General features: G+C 52.2%; 1 protein-coding gene across 1 annotated transcript; it reads left to right on the top strand.

Annotated features, from left to right (window-relative positions):
• Positions 1 to 573: 573 nt before the first annotated feature.
• Positions 574 to 4,956, top strand: Sbsn (suprabasin). The gene is made up of 4 exons (XM_075985134.1): positions 574 to 2,230; positions 3,542 to 3,607; positions 3,728 to 3,772; positions 4,802 to 4,956. The coding sequence occupies exons 1-4, from the start codon at positions 731 to 733 to the stop codon at positions 4,823 to 4,825; spliced, it is 1,635 nt and encodes a 544-aa protein (XP_075841249.1). The 5' UTR covers positions 574 to 730; the 3' UTR covers positions 4,826 to 4,956.
• Positions 4,957 to 14,829: the final 9,873 nt, after the last annotated feature.

Genomic DNA, 14,829 nt, shown 5'->3' with positions numbered 1-14,829 from the left:
GGATGATGTCACCGGGCATAACAGTCATACCTGTAATACCACACTGTGCCTGGGGGTGGTCAGGCAGGCCCTTCTGTGATGCTGGCCATTTGAGCCAGGTGTGGAATGCGTGGAGCCATTAAGGTGACACTCCAGCTTCCAGGCACAGGCAAATACATCAGGCAGTAATGAGAGGGCTATGGGAGGAGCTGGGAGAAGGGCCATGTAACTGGAGCAGAGAGAGGGGGTGGCAGAGAGACCCCCAAGAACAAAATCGGGAAACTCTCTCAGTTCCTGGGGTTCTCTCCTCCTCCCTGACTGCTTTCCATGTTTCCAGAATTATCCATCTGGGCAAGCTGTATGTTTAGGTCTCTAAGAGAGCTGACAGGGTGGTTTGGTGGGTTCCTGAAGGTGGATTCAGGAGCAAGGAGCATGACTGGTGGGGGAGGAAGGAAAACAGGGGGTTGAGCAGGGCAGAACCCTATACTGGGGTGGAGGGCCTGAGCAGGTCAAGGAGCAGAGATGCTAGCTAGAGTCTTCTCTCTCTGTGACTCACCCTGTTTTCCTCTTCATCCTTCTCATTGCTCAACAGCAACTGTCTTTGGGAAACACCTCCCTGACTGGGAACTAAGTCACAGCCTCACAGGGGCAATTGAGTCATGAGGGGTGGAGAAGAGGGAGGGAGGCAAAGGATAAATAGCGGCCTCACTTCTCCGGCTCCTCTCTGCACCCTCCCCGCCTTTCTAACAACATGCATCTCGCCAATTCGCTCAGGTCCTGCTGCCTCCTACTGCTCCTGGGGGCTCTGCCAGCATGGGCAGCCCATGATGATCCCTTTGAGAAGGTCATAGAAGGGTTCAGCCGAGGGCTGAGCAACGCAGAGAGAGAGGTGGGCAAGGCCCTTGAAGGCATCAATAATGGAATCACTCAAGCTGGAAGGGAAGTGGAAAAAGTTATTAATGGACTTAGCAACATGGGGAGCCAGGCTGGCAAGGATTTGGACCGTGGCTTGGACAAGGTAGCCCATGGCATCAACAATGGCGTCGGACACGCAGAAAAGGAAGCAGAGAAGTTAACCCATGGGGTCAACCACGCCGCTGGACAGGTTGGGAAGGAGACAGACAAAATCATCCATCATGGGGTCCATCACGGGGTCAACCAGGCGGGCAATGAAGCAGGGAGGTTTGCTCAGGGGGCCCACCATGGTTGGGGGCAGGCTGGAAATGAGGCTGGGAGGTTGGGACAAGGGGCTCATCATGCTCTTGGTCAGGGTGGGAAGCAGACAGAGAAATTAGGTCAAGGGATCCACCATGCTCTTGGTCAGGGTGAGAAGGAGGTAGAGAAGTTTGGTCAAGGGATCCACCATGCTCTTGGTCAGGGTGAGAAGGAGGTAGAGAAGTTTGGTCAAGGGGTCCACCATGCTCTTGGTCAGGGTGGGAAGCAGACAGAGAAATTAGGTCAAGGGGCTCACCATGCTCTTGGTCAGGGTGGGAAGCAGACAGAGAAATTAGGTCAAGGGGCCCACAATGCCTTTGGTCAGCCTGGGAGACAAGCAGAAAAATTTGGTCAGGAAGGTCACCATGCATTTGGTCAGCCTTCGAAGGAAGTAGAGAAGTTTGGTCAAGGGGTTCACAACGCTTTTGGTCAGGCTGAGAAGGGGGCAGAGAAATTGGGTCAGGGAGTCCACCATGCTTTTGGTCAAGCTGGAAAGGAAGGAGGGAAAGTGGTGCAAGGGGCCAATCAGGGACTTAGCCATGCTGCAATGGAGGCACAGCAGTTTGCCCATGGTCATGGCCATGGTTATTATGCTGCAGGGCAGCCTTGGCAAGAGGGAGTCAACCAGGCTGGGAAGGAGATGGAGCATTTTGGCCAGGGTGTCCGCCATACCATTGACCAGGCTGGGAAGGAGACGGAAAAGGTGGTCCAAGGGGTCCAGACTGGGGTCAACCAGGCCGAGAAGGAGGCAGAGAAAGTAGGTCAAGGGGTCAACTCTGGGGTCAACCAGGCCAGGAAGGAGGCAGAGAAAGTTGGCCAAGGGGTCCACACTGGGGTCAACCAGGCCGAGAAGGAGGCAGAGAAAGTTGGCCAAGCGGTCAACTATGCTGCTGGCCAGGCCGAAAAGGAAGCGGAGAAGCTTGGCCAAGGTGTCCACCATGCTGCTGGCCAGGCCGGGAAGGAAATGGACAGGTGGCAGCAAGATGTTCATAATGGGGTCAACCAAGCCAGCAAGGAGGCCAACCAGCTGCTGAATGTAGGTGAACAGAAATGGGGAAACTGGGGGGATGGGGGTTGTGGGAGGGAAGAGACTAAACTCTTGGGAAGCCATAACGCTGCGTTCCCTCCCATCCATCTCCATTGCTGCAGAGCTGGTGGCCAGCTGGTTAGAGAAGGTGGAAGGGATCCAGTCCCGTTGTTGGGGAACTGTCCTCCTAGATGAGAGACCCTAACCTGTCCCCACTCCTGGAACCAGGAAATAGTCCTGAGCTCAGACACTGTACAAACAGACGGAGTCTGAGAAACCCCGGAGCACAAGGAGGCGCTTTGGCCGCAGGCTCTGTTGTGTTCCGTCCTTGTGACAAGTCTCCAAGGTGGTCAGGATGAGGGTGCTGGCTCTATGACATTCAGATAAGAAACTAAGGCTCAGAGAGGCTAAGGGGACTCACCAAGGTCACATGACAAGTGCCCAGTGGAGGAGAGGCAACTCTCTTCCTTTGCTTCCTGATTGTGTGGCTGGGGAGGAGGGTGAGGGGGTGTTGGGGGGAGCTTCTCGGGGACTGTCTTACCTATATTTCTAGAGGGAACAGATGCTGGAGGCCAGGCAAGCAGCCACAGAGCAGGCACCAAGGAGGACTGGGAAGCAGTGTCAGGCTGACTTTTGCGTGGCCCAGTTCCCAGTTCTCCACACCCCGTGAGCAGTCGCAGTAGAGATCAGCAAGCTGGGACACCACCTTGAGGATGAGTCTAGGTCTCAGAGCCCAGAGTCACCTCTGCTGCTTGGAGGGAGGCACTGAAGGCTGGAGTGTGGAGGAGGGGACTAGAGAGACTCCTGGGTGAAGACCCAGACCCTGAGTGAGAGACTGAAATAGAGGCTGAGGGAAGGGCAAGAGTAGTTGCGGGTGGGGGGCAACTGGGGAGGACATGTTGAGCCACACGTGGTGGTCGAGAGTGGGCATGAATTGTGTTAGGCTTGAGGCTAGACTGTGGAAAAGCATTTAAAAACCAGGGCTGAGGGTGAATGGTGGCTTTGGCATTTGTGTGGGTCCTCCAAGTCCTCCTTCTTCAAGATGGAAACATTTCCCTAACACTGACTTTAAGGAGAGCTTGGGTGAGGTGAGTCAGAAAGAGGCAGGCATCCTTCCCTGAGTCCTCTCTCTCCACCTCTCCCATGGGGTCAGCAGCTGGGACTCTGGGTTGTCTTTCAGGACAGTTGAATGAGGAGCCTGGGCTCCCACTCAGACCCAGTCATCTTAGAGGGGGGCAGGTTCTCGGGTCGGGAGAAGGGAATGGGGGGAGACCTTCGCAGGTCAAGGGATGGTAGTGACAATCTGGGCTTTGTCTTTAGGGCGCTCATCAAGGCGGGCACGCAGGCCAACACGGAGGGGCCGCAACCACTACATTAGCATCTGGGGTGAGTCTCTGGTTGTAACATGGGTTTGGAGCCGGGAGTGGGGAGTGGAGGCTGCTGGAGGTTCTCCTAAGTACAGTGGTTGATTGAAGGTCAGTGACTGGCTTTGTCCTTGAATTCCAGGCCTCGGTCAACAAGCCATTTATCAACTTCCCAGCTCTGTGGAGGGTGAGTGTCTCTATGATCCCCATTCTCCATCCTTCAACCTTGAATTCCCTTCCTGTAGTCTTCTTGCGGTCAGCGCTCCTTTGGGCAGACTCAGCCTCTGCTGAGACCATCCAACCTGTTCTCCTAGCTCTGCGCTGGCCTTTCGTCACTCACTTGCAGCTTTTGGGTACTTTCCAGTCCCAACGAACAAACATAAGCTGACAGAAATTACCTCTAGGGCCCTGGGGCATCTGGGAGCCAGGGTGGGGATGCTGAAACCATCCCTCACGTGCCCATCTGGGTTCCCCATTATCTCTCCTCCCATTCCCAGTGACTAGCTGCCTCTCCTTCTCACTGGCCTTCTTGTGAATGCCTCTGTTACCCTGCCCTGCTGCTTTGCGTGGGTGAGCTGAGTGGTGGTAATTTGTCTTGGCAGGAAGCTCCCTTCCAGGCTGATAGTATAAAGGTCCCTGTGGAATTCTGGTTCTTATTCTAGGTCCACAGTCTTGCTTTGTATTTTTTTTTTAAAAAAAAACATTTGAAATTGTGTGTGTGTGTATACTGTGTTGGATTCCTGTGCGTGTCTGTCTCTCTCTGTGTGTGTGTGTACACTGTGTGTTGGATTCCTGTGTGTGTGTACTCTGTGCTGGATCCCTCTGTGTGTCTGTCTGTCTGTGTGTGTGTGTACACTGTGCATTGAATGCCTTAGAGTTACAGGTGTTTGTGAGCTGCCTGGTGTGGGTGCTGGGATCCACACTCTGGTCTTCACGACTGAACAGATACTGCTATTATCTGCTTCCAGAGCTTAGGGTCCAGGACCCAGGGTGCGTGACAGCCCTACCTTGGAGTGGCAGAAGATCCTCTGAGGTGAAACACACAGGGTTTCTTGGGTTGAGTGCCTTCCCTCAGCCCATCTCCCTGGGACTGGCAGCCCACTATTCCAAGAGAAACAGCTGTCTTCCTGTCATTTCTCCAGGGTAGACTAGGAGCCCAGATCTCAGGACCCTGTGGCCATGCATCTGTATCTGATCCCCCTCTCTTCTCTTCCAGAGTATCGCCGCCATCATGCCCTAAACTGATGTCCAGGCAACACAGAATGTTCATGTTGTCACATCAGCTGAAATGGCCTGGAGGAGCTGGGGGTGGGGAAGAGCTTCCTGGGTGTCCTTAGCGGGGGCTGCTTTGAGCTTTGTGAATAAACACGAACGCACTGTCCTTTCACATCATGGTTGACTGTGCTCTCTGGAGAGGGAAGGCAGGGTTGGCAGGCCGGGAGGGGGCTTGCATTGTTTCTTGTTGGGTGGAAGGAGGTAGGAATTCGCCATACAGGATGGAAAGTGCTGGAGACGCCAGACTGATTGGCTTGAAGAGGGCAGTTTCCGGAGGCGAGCCACACTTGTCTAACAACATGTAGTGTTTGTCTCTGCGCTGGGAAAGGCAGCTGGGAAGGGAAGCAACCGCTGGTGGGGTGTGTGGTACCCAGGAAGAAACAATGGCAGCTTGTATCCGTTGTGCAATAAAGACATGCTGGGAGCTTTCCAGGCATGAGCTCACCGAATCCTCCGACCGCCCAATTAGGTAAAACTTCTGTTATTATCCCTAGGTATGGAGGAGTCTCGTGGAGGCTTGCGCAGCTGGAAAACACACGGGCAGTTAGTGTAGGGGACGAAACAGCCTTGGAGCTGCAAACCCTCTCCTGTTTGGCGGGAGGGTGAGGCAGCAAGCGGACTGGGAGAAGACTGGACAAGTGGCAGGGTTTCTCAGGGAAGCAGAAGATGGACGCTCAGCAGGAAGGTTCTTGGACAGGTGGAAGAGCCTCTTCAGTGATGTGGGTAGAGACACAGAAGGTCCAGGGTTCAGGAACTGCTCGGGCACAGAGGGGTAACAAAAGCAGCCAGCACAATGGGTTTTTGATCCTACTGCACGTACTGGCTTTGGGGGAGCCTAGGCAGTTTGGATGCTCACCTTACTAAACCTGGATGGAGGTGGGCGGTCCTTGGACTTCCCACAGGTCAGGGAACCCTGATTGCTCTTCGAGCTGATGAGGGAGAGGTACTTGATCGGGGGAGGGGGAGGAAAATGGGAGGCGGTGGCGGGGAGGAGGCAGAAATCCTTAATAAATAAATAAATTAAAAAAAAAAAGCAGCCAGCAAGTGCCAATCATAGGGGCTGAGCAAAGCTTCCTCATGCCCGTCTGTCTCACAACCCAGCCCAGATGCTGTGTTACCCCTGTTGGGTGCACGGAGATTCCTCAGGGCGAGGGCACACTGTGGATCCTTCACCGGAAGCAATAGGCCTGCATCTGGGCACTACTGACCTGCACACAGGACGCTACCTTGCATTTTCCATGGTCTCCCTGCCGCTCCCCAGATCCAACCAGAGCTCTAGGAGTGCTGCAGCATCCGGGAAGCCGAAGCCGCCTGTAGGATTTCTTCCTCCAGTGTAAAGTGCGCTCGCGGGGGTGGGGGTGGAGGGTGTCTACAGTCTAAGGCTACAGTCTGTTTCCAGTTCCCCTGTCCACCCACTGGACCACGACTAAGACAGGGGGGCTTTGCTTGCCCTGGGGATCTAGGCTTTGCTGGGGGTGATGTTAGACCACAGAAAGCCCAAGCCAGGCTGCAGTTTAGTCACAGAGCGCCTGCCAATACCAAACACCCCCTTAAAACACAAGAAAGACACCCCAAGGCACCTAGGAGCCTACCTTTGCACAACAAAGGCAACATCCCAGATGTTTCTAATGTGCTGCCCTTTCCCCATCTGATTTTGTAGAGTCAGTGCACGCCTTTAATCCCAGTCCCAAGAGGCTGGGGCGAGTGGATCTCTGTGAGTTTGAAGCCTGCCTGGTCTACAGAGTGAGTTCCAGACCAGCCAGGGAGACCTTGTCTTATTTTTTTTTTAAAGGAAGTATTATCATTTCATAATAACATCTGAAATATTCTGAAAATGTTTTAGCCAAAAAAAAGAAAGAAAAGGAAAAGAAAGGAAAGAGATTGCGATTTCATCACTCAGATTCCCCCCTTATCGTTTTGAACTTGCTTGAGCACACACCTGTCCATCTAGCCTCAGAACAACCCTTTAAGAAAACAGTATTTATTTATTTAGCATGTGTACGTGTGTGGGCATGCACACGCCACAGAAGAAGACAACTCGTGGGAGTCTATTTTCCCTTTCCACCATGTTGGCCTCAAAGTCGAACTCAGGTCCTCAGGCTCGGCTGCAGTCTCCCTCGGGTGCCGAGACATCTTGCTTCTTCTTACGATTATCATTTTATTATAATAACTATTTTATTGTTATTGTTTTGTTTTTTTCAAGGCAGGGTTGCTCTGTGTAGCCCTGGCTGTCCTAGAGCTTGTTCTATAGACCAGGCTAGCCTCGAACTCACAGAGATGCACCTGTCTCTGCCTCCCGAGTGCTGAGATTAAAGGTGTGCGCCACCACCACCTGGATTATTATTGCTATTACTATTATTATAATAGTCTTTCCCCATTTAGACCAGATTGGTCTCAAACAATTCTTACCATATGCAGTGGTGCATGTCCATCCCAGCACTCAGGAGGCAGGGGGTAAGGGTGGGTGATAGGGTGGAGGGGGGTAGTAGAGGGTTGCGGAGCAAGAGGACCCCCAAGGCCAACTGGGGCTATATAATTCATCCTTGTCTCAAATCAACAAGGATCACAGTAACGACAACAAAACAACAGAAACTCTTCATCATCCTGCTTCTACTGCGGATTGCTGGGATCGCAGGCATGTGCCATTATCAACATGTTTTTTTTAAAGTGCATTTTAAATTATACTGTGGAAATCTGTGGGCTGCATGTTGGTAACTAGAACCAGGTCAGACACTTGGTGACACTGTGCTGGATTCCCAGAGAGGTACCGGTCCTTCTGGGAGGCATCCTTCATCGCCTTTCCAAAGGCAGTATTCAAGGGTACCACCATTCTTTTACCAAGTAAAAGCTTGCATTGGCTATTTTTCAAATTCCACGTCTTTATTTATGTGTTTATGCATTTATGTATCTGTGTGTGCAGGTGCGCTGGTGCCGTGACCAGTGTGTGGAACAAATCAGAGGACAGCTTGGCCAGAGATGATTCTGCCACTCGGGGCCCTGGGATTGGACTCAGGCTTGGCAGGCAGCCCCCTTATTTACTGAGCCACTGTTCATTTCTTATGACGTCTCCTCATCCGGTTTGTTTACAGAGTAGCCCTGAGGGTACCAGAGGAACGTCAGCTGTACCTGAGGAGACTCTCAGGCCCCTCTCTTTCCTGGGATGGGCGGGGTTTGCTGCCCTCTGCTGGAATGTTCCCTCCTCATCCTCTGGGTCACAGCTGCCTTGACCATGTCCTACCTGACCATTACTTCCCATACTCTCTCATGACACCCTGAGCTCGTTTTCAGGGTGCCTGTGGCAGTTTGCAATTATACCACAAAATGTTACTTGTTGAACACTCATCTCCCCCATCCAGCTCCGGCGCTGAGGTCAGGGACAGACCCAGATGTCTGACACATGAGTTAACCGGGGTTAGGCTGTGGACTGAGAGGAAGGGAGAAGCCCTGAGATGGGAAGGGTGGGTCCAGAGAGACAGAGGAAGGACCAGTTTCTGCAGATGCCTGGGTGTAGGATGGGGAATTTGGGCGGGACCTCACTGCTGCCTCGCCACCTTTCAGGGCCCTTGCTGGGTCTGTGCTAAGCACTTTACAGACGTGATTCATTGTGTCTTCGCAAGTCCCCAGAAGCAAACACCCCAATACCCCCCTCACAGATGATGGAGAAGCAGTCAGAGGGAGACAAGTGCCTAAGGCCACCCAGGGGAGCCGTTCCGTGTGCTGCCAGGCCACCTGAAAGGTGGTCTGCCCTGTGACCTGCAGCAAGGGGGTAATGGGCTCTGTTTATAAACAAGTTTCTGACTTGCCCTTTAAGGACAGGTGTGTGTGTGTGTGTGTGTGTGTGTGTGTGTGTGTGTGTGTGTGGACACCACACGACTATAAGCCAGGGTGAGGTTGCACCCATCTAACACCACGGCAGAAGGGATTACAGAGCTAAGGTAAGAAGACAGAACATGAGTACAGGCTAGCCTGTACTACACAGTGAGTTCCAGGCCAGCCTTGGCTATGTTATAATACCATGTCTCAAATACAAAATCAGGTGGCTCCACAGGTAAAGGCTCTTGTTGCCAAATCCGATGACTTAAGTTCAGTGTCCCCAGGCCCCACATGGTTGAAGGAGAGAAAAAACAACTCCCATCAAGTGTTCTCTGATCTACTCGTGTGCACGCGCACATGCACACACGCACACTCATGCACACATACATGCGGGCATGTACTCACATGCACACAAAACAAATCAAAAATAAAAATTAAAAAATCATCAAGAACGTAGCCAGGGCTTCACACAGAGAAACCAACCCTGTCATAAAAAACAAAAACCAAAGTCATGAAGAAGAAAGCAAGCATCCCGACAGGTCACGGATTCCTGCTGCTTCCGTTGGGGCCCTCTGTGCACTGTTTGAAACCTTTCCCGTTCGCTGCAGCTGAGCCTCACATCTGCTGTCTTTACAGAAGTGCTGAAGGCTCCAGGAGAGGAGTAAGATGTGGCAGTCCAGGCTGTGACCAGGACCCCACAGCACGGAGGAGGGACCTGAGCAGCCCCAAGACTATCTCCCTGCTATGTTTTGTCAGCCTCCCTTCTTTCCCTGAGGCCTCCCCACTGGTCTCTGCGTACTTCCCACCCCAGAGGGCTTCCAAAAGCAGCAAGTGTCCCCCAACCAAAGTCCAAAAGCAGCAAGTGTCCCCCAACCAAAGTCCTCACAAGAGTCCCCAAGTCCCCAGAGCCTTCCTCCCTCTCTGACTTCAGCATCTCCCATTGCCTGCTCCAGCCACAGTGGTCTTTAAGCAGAGTAAGCAGGCGCCTGCCGCAGGGTCTCTGCATGCTGTCCTGCTTGAAGACTCCACACCCTCTGATTGTTTTCTTCCTGTAGATGGCAGCCTACCAACTGACCTGAAAGGACTCTCCTTGTTCACGATGGATGCTGAAAATGCCAGCTACGTTTTCCCTATTCCTCCCAGTTGTAGGTTTCTTTACAGTTCCGCCTAGCTCTTGATAAGTTTCAGTGCAGGAAGTAGTAAAGAGGAGAGAGACAGAGATTTAGACAGGATGTTATTAGATGCAGGAAGGAGACTGCACGCTGGTACTGAAGGGACCAGCCAGAGTCAGGCCTGGGCCACACTATTCCCCATGGTTTTTAAAAAAAGTCTGTTAAGTCAGAGAGGTGGCTCAGGGGTTAAGAATACTTACTGCTCTTGCAGAGGACCCAGGTTCAATTCCCGGCACCCACGTGGTGGCTCACAACCATCTGCAGTTCCAGTTCCAGAGGGATTTGATGTCTTTCTCTGGCAGGTGTGCATATGCATGTACATGTGCACATGCGCGCATGCACACACACACACACAGACACACATGGCACATAGGCAAAATATCAATACACACAAAATAATAATTAACACATAAGCTTGTTTGTTTATATATGATATGTATGTGTGAATATGTATGTTCACGTAAGTGGGGGTGTCATTTACATGCAAGAGCCACGGTGTTGGTCCGTGCCTTAAACCTTGTTTGAGACAGAGTTTCTTTGCTTGCAATCATGTACTCTACACTAGCTGGCTCAAGAGCCTCTGGGCATTCCCCTGTCTCTCTCTCCAGTCTCGCTTTAGGAGCGCTGGGATAGCAGATGGGGGCTACTGTGTCTGGCTTACATGGATCCTGGGGATTTGAACGCTGGTCTTTATGCTAGCATGGCAAGTGCTTTATCCACTGAGCCACCCTCCTAATCCAATTAGAATGCTTTTTAAGGTTTTCTTTATTTTTAGTTTCTCTGTATGGCTGTTTGCTTGCACCTCTGTCTGTGTGCCACGTGCATGCAATGTCTGTGGAGGCCATGAGGTGTCAGATCCCCGGAACTGGAGTTACCGACAGTCATGAGTTCCCATCTCTCCAGCCACCCTCACTTTTTTGAGACAGGGGGTTACATAGCCTGGTCTTGAACTTGGGATCCTTCTGCCTCAGCAGCCGGAGCCATGTGGTCACAGGTGTGTCCCCAAATCAAAATGAACAAAAAGATAGGGTGAAACTTTTATCCGCATGTATACTGCATAAAATGACAACAGGATGGCTCGCTGGCGTGACTGAAGAAAAGGGTTTCATTGAAGACATGAGGGAGAGAACAGCCAGAGGCATCGGGAAGAGTTCAGAGCAGACAGAGCACGGAGTAGATAGAGCATGGCCAGCAGACTGGACCTTGCCTTGAGAGAAGCAGAAGCAGAGCAGAGGGGGAGAGAGGGAGAGAGAGAGATGGGGTGAGAGATGAAGAGAAAGAGTGTGGGCAAGAAAGAGAGGGCAAAAGAGGGACAAAGAGAGAGACCATAGCCCAAACAGCGGGGGTTATAAAGAGAAATGAGGGGCTGGGGGAGGGGTGTGTGTGAAGGACTAGGTATCCGTGATACTGAGGAAGCATGGAAGCCAGCATGCAATCTGGAATGCAAACAGGCACCACAGATAGCCACTCGTCTCTTCTGTCTGAGGGGCACAGCTCCTTTGGTAGAGGGAAACTGCCTCACGAGTTCTGAGGAATGCCACTTTTTGTCCAATGGTCAGAATTTGGGGAAATGGAGTTTCCTTTGAACCTGATATACACAATGTATTTTGATTGTTTCCACCCCATCCCCATCTTCAGCTCCCCCCATGACCCACCACCCATATCCCTCTTTTTTGTTATTGTTACTATTAATAGCACCCCCCCAGTCCAGCAGTGCTGATCATGTGCCAATAGCTACGATGGAGCCATCTGCTGGGAGTGGGCAACGCCCCAGTGGCCACATTGCAAAGAAAAGTGACTAGCTCTCCTTCAGAAGCCATCAACCACCAACAGCTCCTCAGCCAGGGTTGGGGCCCCAGGAGCCCTCTCCCATCCGTGCTGGAATGTGGCCTCCCTCGGTCTTGTACAGGTTGTATGCTGGCAACCACAGCTGCTATGAATCACGGGTACAACAGTCCCGTCCTGTCCAGCAGCCAGCAATGTAGCAGCTCCCACCTCCATCCTCCAGCTCTTAGTCTCCACACCCACTCTTTGGGGGTGTTTCCTACGCCGTGAACTGTGGGAAATTGATAGAGGTGACCCATCCAAGGCTGAGCGCCTGCTGCCACTTGTTCTCATATATCGACCAGTTTTGAGCCTCTGTGTTAGCCACTGCCCACTGCAAAAAGGAGCTCCTCCAATCACGGTGAAGAGCATCAAAAGTCTGTGAGTATAAGCATAAAGACTAGGAAGGAAGTTTGACATGACCGTTTAGTGAATCAGGATCTATGATCTCTCAAGTCATAGGCTCTTGGCCAGGTTTACAGTGCCATACACAAACTCCCTTCTGTGGAGCAGGTCTCAGGTCCAACAGAAAATGACTGGTTACCCCATAGCCATCAAGCCACTATTGCCCCAGAGGCTGTAACTTTCGGGGCAGTTCAGTACTCCAGGGTGCAGAGCCCAACCCTGGAGAAGACCATTTTCTCTTCCGGCAGTCTGCACGGCACCTTCCAGCACTGTGAGAGCCAGCCAGCTGGGAGAGAATTTCCTGAACAGTTGGAGACTGATTTCTGGATGTTCTGTAACCAAAGCGTGCGAGTGCCACAGAGTCCAGAAGAGGGCGCTGGACGCCCTGGAGCTGGAGTTGCCGCCAGTTGTGAGCCATGTGATGTAGGTGCAGGGAACTAAACTCTTCCTCTGGAAGAGCAGCAAGCACTCTACCTACTCCCCAGCCCCCAGGCAGGGTTTCTCGGTGTAGCTTTAGAACTTGCTCTGTAGACCAGGCTGGCCTCGAATTCACAGAGATCCGCCTGCCTCTGCCTCCCGAGTGCTGGGTTTAAAGGCGTGCGCCACCACCTTCCAGCCACAGCAAGGATTCTTTCTTAGTAATCATCGAGTCATCTCTCCAGCTAACTTTCCTTTATAACAAAGAACACCTAGCAACTGTACCCAGCTACAAAACAATGCCTAGGACAGAGGATCGTTTCTTATTTTAATGAGCAATATAAAGTATTCTATTCATTATCATTATCATTATTATTATTATCATCATCGCCGTCGTCGTCATCATCATCATCATCATTATATGGTGTGTATGTATCTTAGTGTATGCATGCCCCATGGTACATGTGTGGAAGTCAGAAGACAGCTTTCAGTTTACCATGTGAGGTCGGGTGATCAAACTTGGACGGTTCGCCTCAGTGGCAAGGGCCTTTATCTGCTGAGTCATCTTGTCAACCTGTAAAATTCTTCTTATTATATTCTTTGTTGTTTGTTTGTGCAGCCTGGGCTGGCCTTGAATTCATGGTTCTCCTGACTCACCTTTCCCAGTGCGGAAGTGTGTGCACCATGCCAGGCTCCCGGGATAGTCTAAGGAAGATAGTAAGCTGGCTAGGACACGAAAGACAAGCACTGATGGAGATGAACAGAGCAGGTGTGCAGGGCTAGATGCGTGAAGCCTGGTAGGGGGACCACAGTGAGCATTCTGTCTGGAGTTCCTCCTCTATCCACCCTGTGAGTGGGATCGGTGGGCTCAGGCAGTAGAGGCTCTGTCACTCATCCCGAGGACCCAGACTTCCTCCTGCGTCCCCTCTTCCCACGTCGCTCCAGAGAAAAATCAAGACTAATTCCATCTAGACAAGCAAGGGTTGGTGTGACACACTGGAGTGACAGACAAGGCTTAGGAGCGCAGGCTCTGCCAAAGGCAGGTCTGGGCTTGGCTCTTGGTTCGGCTGCGGGCCGTCTGTGTACTCTGAGCCACAGTGTCTACATCTCTAAATGGAGGTAATAAAAACAGCAGTCTTCCTGGGTTAGATGACTCTGACCATACAGAAACCGGCACAGAAATCTGGGTGCATAGAAAGCTTTTGATAAACTGGAACTGTGATTATTACTATTAATATTAGTAGTATTTTAGCTGAGTGTCAGCAATGGCAGAGCAGGGAGGTTGGAGCGGGGGACAGTCAGGAATGGTGTTTATACACAGAGAAGTGTTGAATGGTACAAGCTGGGGTGCGGATGTTGGGGTGGGGAGAGACGTTGAGAAAGGCAGATGGAAACTGGCCGCTCCTAACTAGGTGATGAAGCCGGATGATACAAGACAGTTCCAAGTGGGAGGGCCCAGGGCCCCTGGGAACAGAGAAGCAGTCACACTTGTCAAACAGGGATGAGATGTGGGGAGGATGCTGGGGCTCCCCACTGGAATGGTGACTGATGGTGAGGGGGTGATCTTGTGCTGACCTTCCTCCCTCACTAGAGCTGCCCTGGCCCCTGGGGAAGGCTGCAGGTAGCAAGCAAGCAGCACAGTGACCATGAACTCTTACAGATCCACATGGCCCTCCATCCAGGTAAACAGGATGGGTGTCTGGGTCAGCTCCCTCCCTTGGTCTTTCCCGCCTACTCTTCCCTTGCGGGTGGCTGACCCGCCCAGCTCCCCTGCTCCACGCCCAGGGCCCCTGAGCTCTCCATGACAGATGCCCAAACCCTTCCTGGCTTGGCCGCTCAGAGGTGTTCCACTCCTTCAATACCAAAGTCCTCAGAACCTCAGACCTTAACAGACGTTCCAGAGTTCCCAATGTCTCCTGGGCTGGGCAAGAACAGTCACCTGCAGGTGGGGTGGCATCCTAGGGGAGAGATGAGAGCAGGGAATGCCTGCTGAGCTTAAGAAGGTGCCAAGAAGGGCCACCTCTTTCCTGTCCTCATGCCCCTGATCTTGCTGGCTTACCTGGGATGGGTCCCCTATTGTTGTTGCTTCCCTGACCTTATATCCCTGGGGTCTCACCTGCGTGTGATTCCTGTTTCCTAAGTACCCCCACCCTGCCACCTCCAGAAGACATCAACACCTATCTCCTCAGATGCTCCTGTCCCCACCCTGTGCCCCAAATTCCTGTGGTTAGGCAACTGGAACACTTTTGCATCCGTCTCATCCTCGTCTTCCCCCTCCCTCCCCGATGTCCGGCTCGCTCTCTGTTTCAACACAGGCTCTCACTCACAATTAAGCTTC

Source organism: Microtus pennsylvanicus, chromosome 1 (assembly GCF_037038515.1).
Source record: "Microtus pennsylvanicus isolate mMicPen1 chromosome 1, mMicPen1.hap1, whole genome shotgun sequence".
NCBI lineage: Eukaryota > Metazoa > Chordata > Mammalia > Rodentia > Cricetidae > Microtus > Microtus pennsylvanicus.
This window is presented reverse-complemented; position numbering and strand designations above follow the sequence as displayed.

Bases quoted from the DNA above. Each gene is read 5' to 3' on its own strand.
- Sbsn (XM_075985134.1), top strand. From the start codon at position 731: ATGCATCTCGCCAATTCGCTCAGGTCCTGCTGCCTCCTACTGCTCCTG. The intron at 2,231-3,541 runs GTAGGTGAACAG...CTTTGTCTTTAG, and splicing joins AGGCCAACCAGCTGCTGAAT to GGCGCTCATCAAGGCGGGCA. The intron at 3,773-4,801 runs GTGAGTGTCTCT...CTTCTCTTCCAG, and splicing joins ACTTCCCAGCTCTGTGGAGG to AGTATCGCCGCCATCATGCC.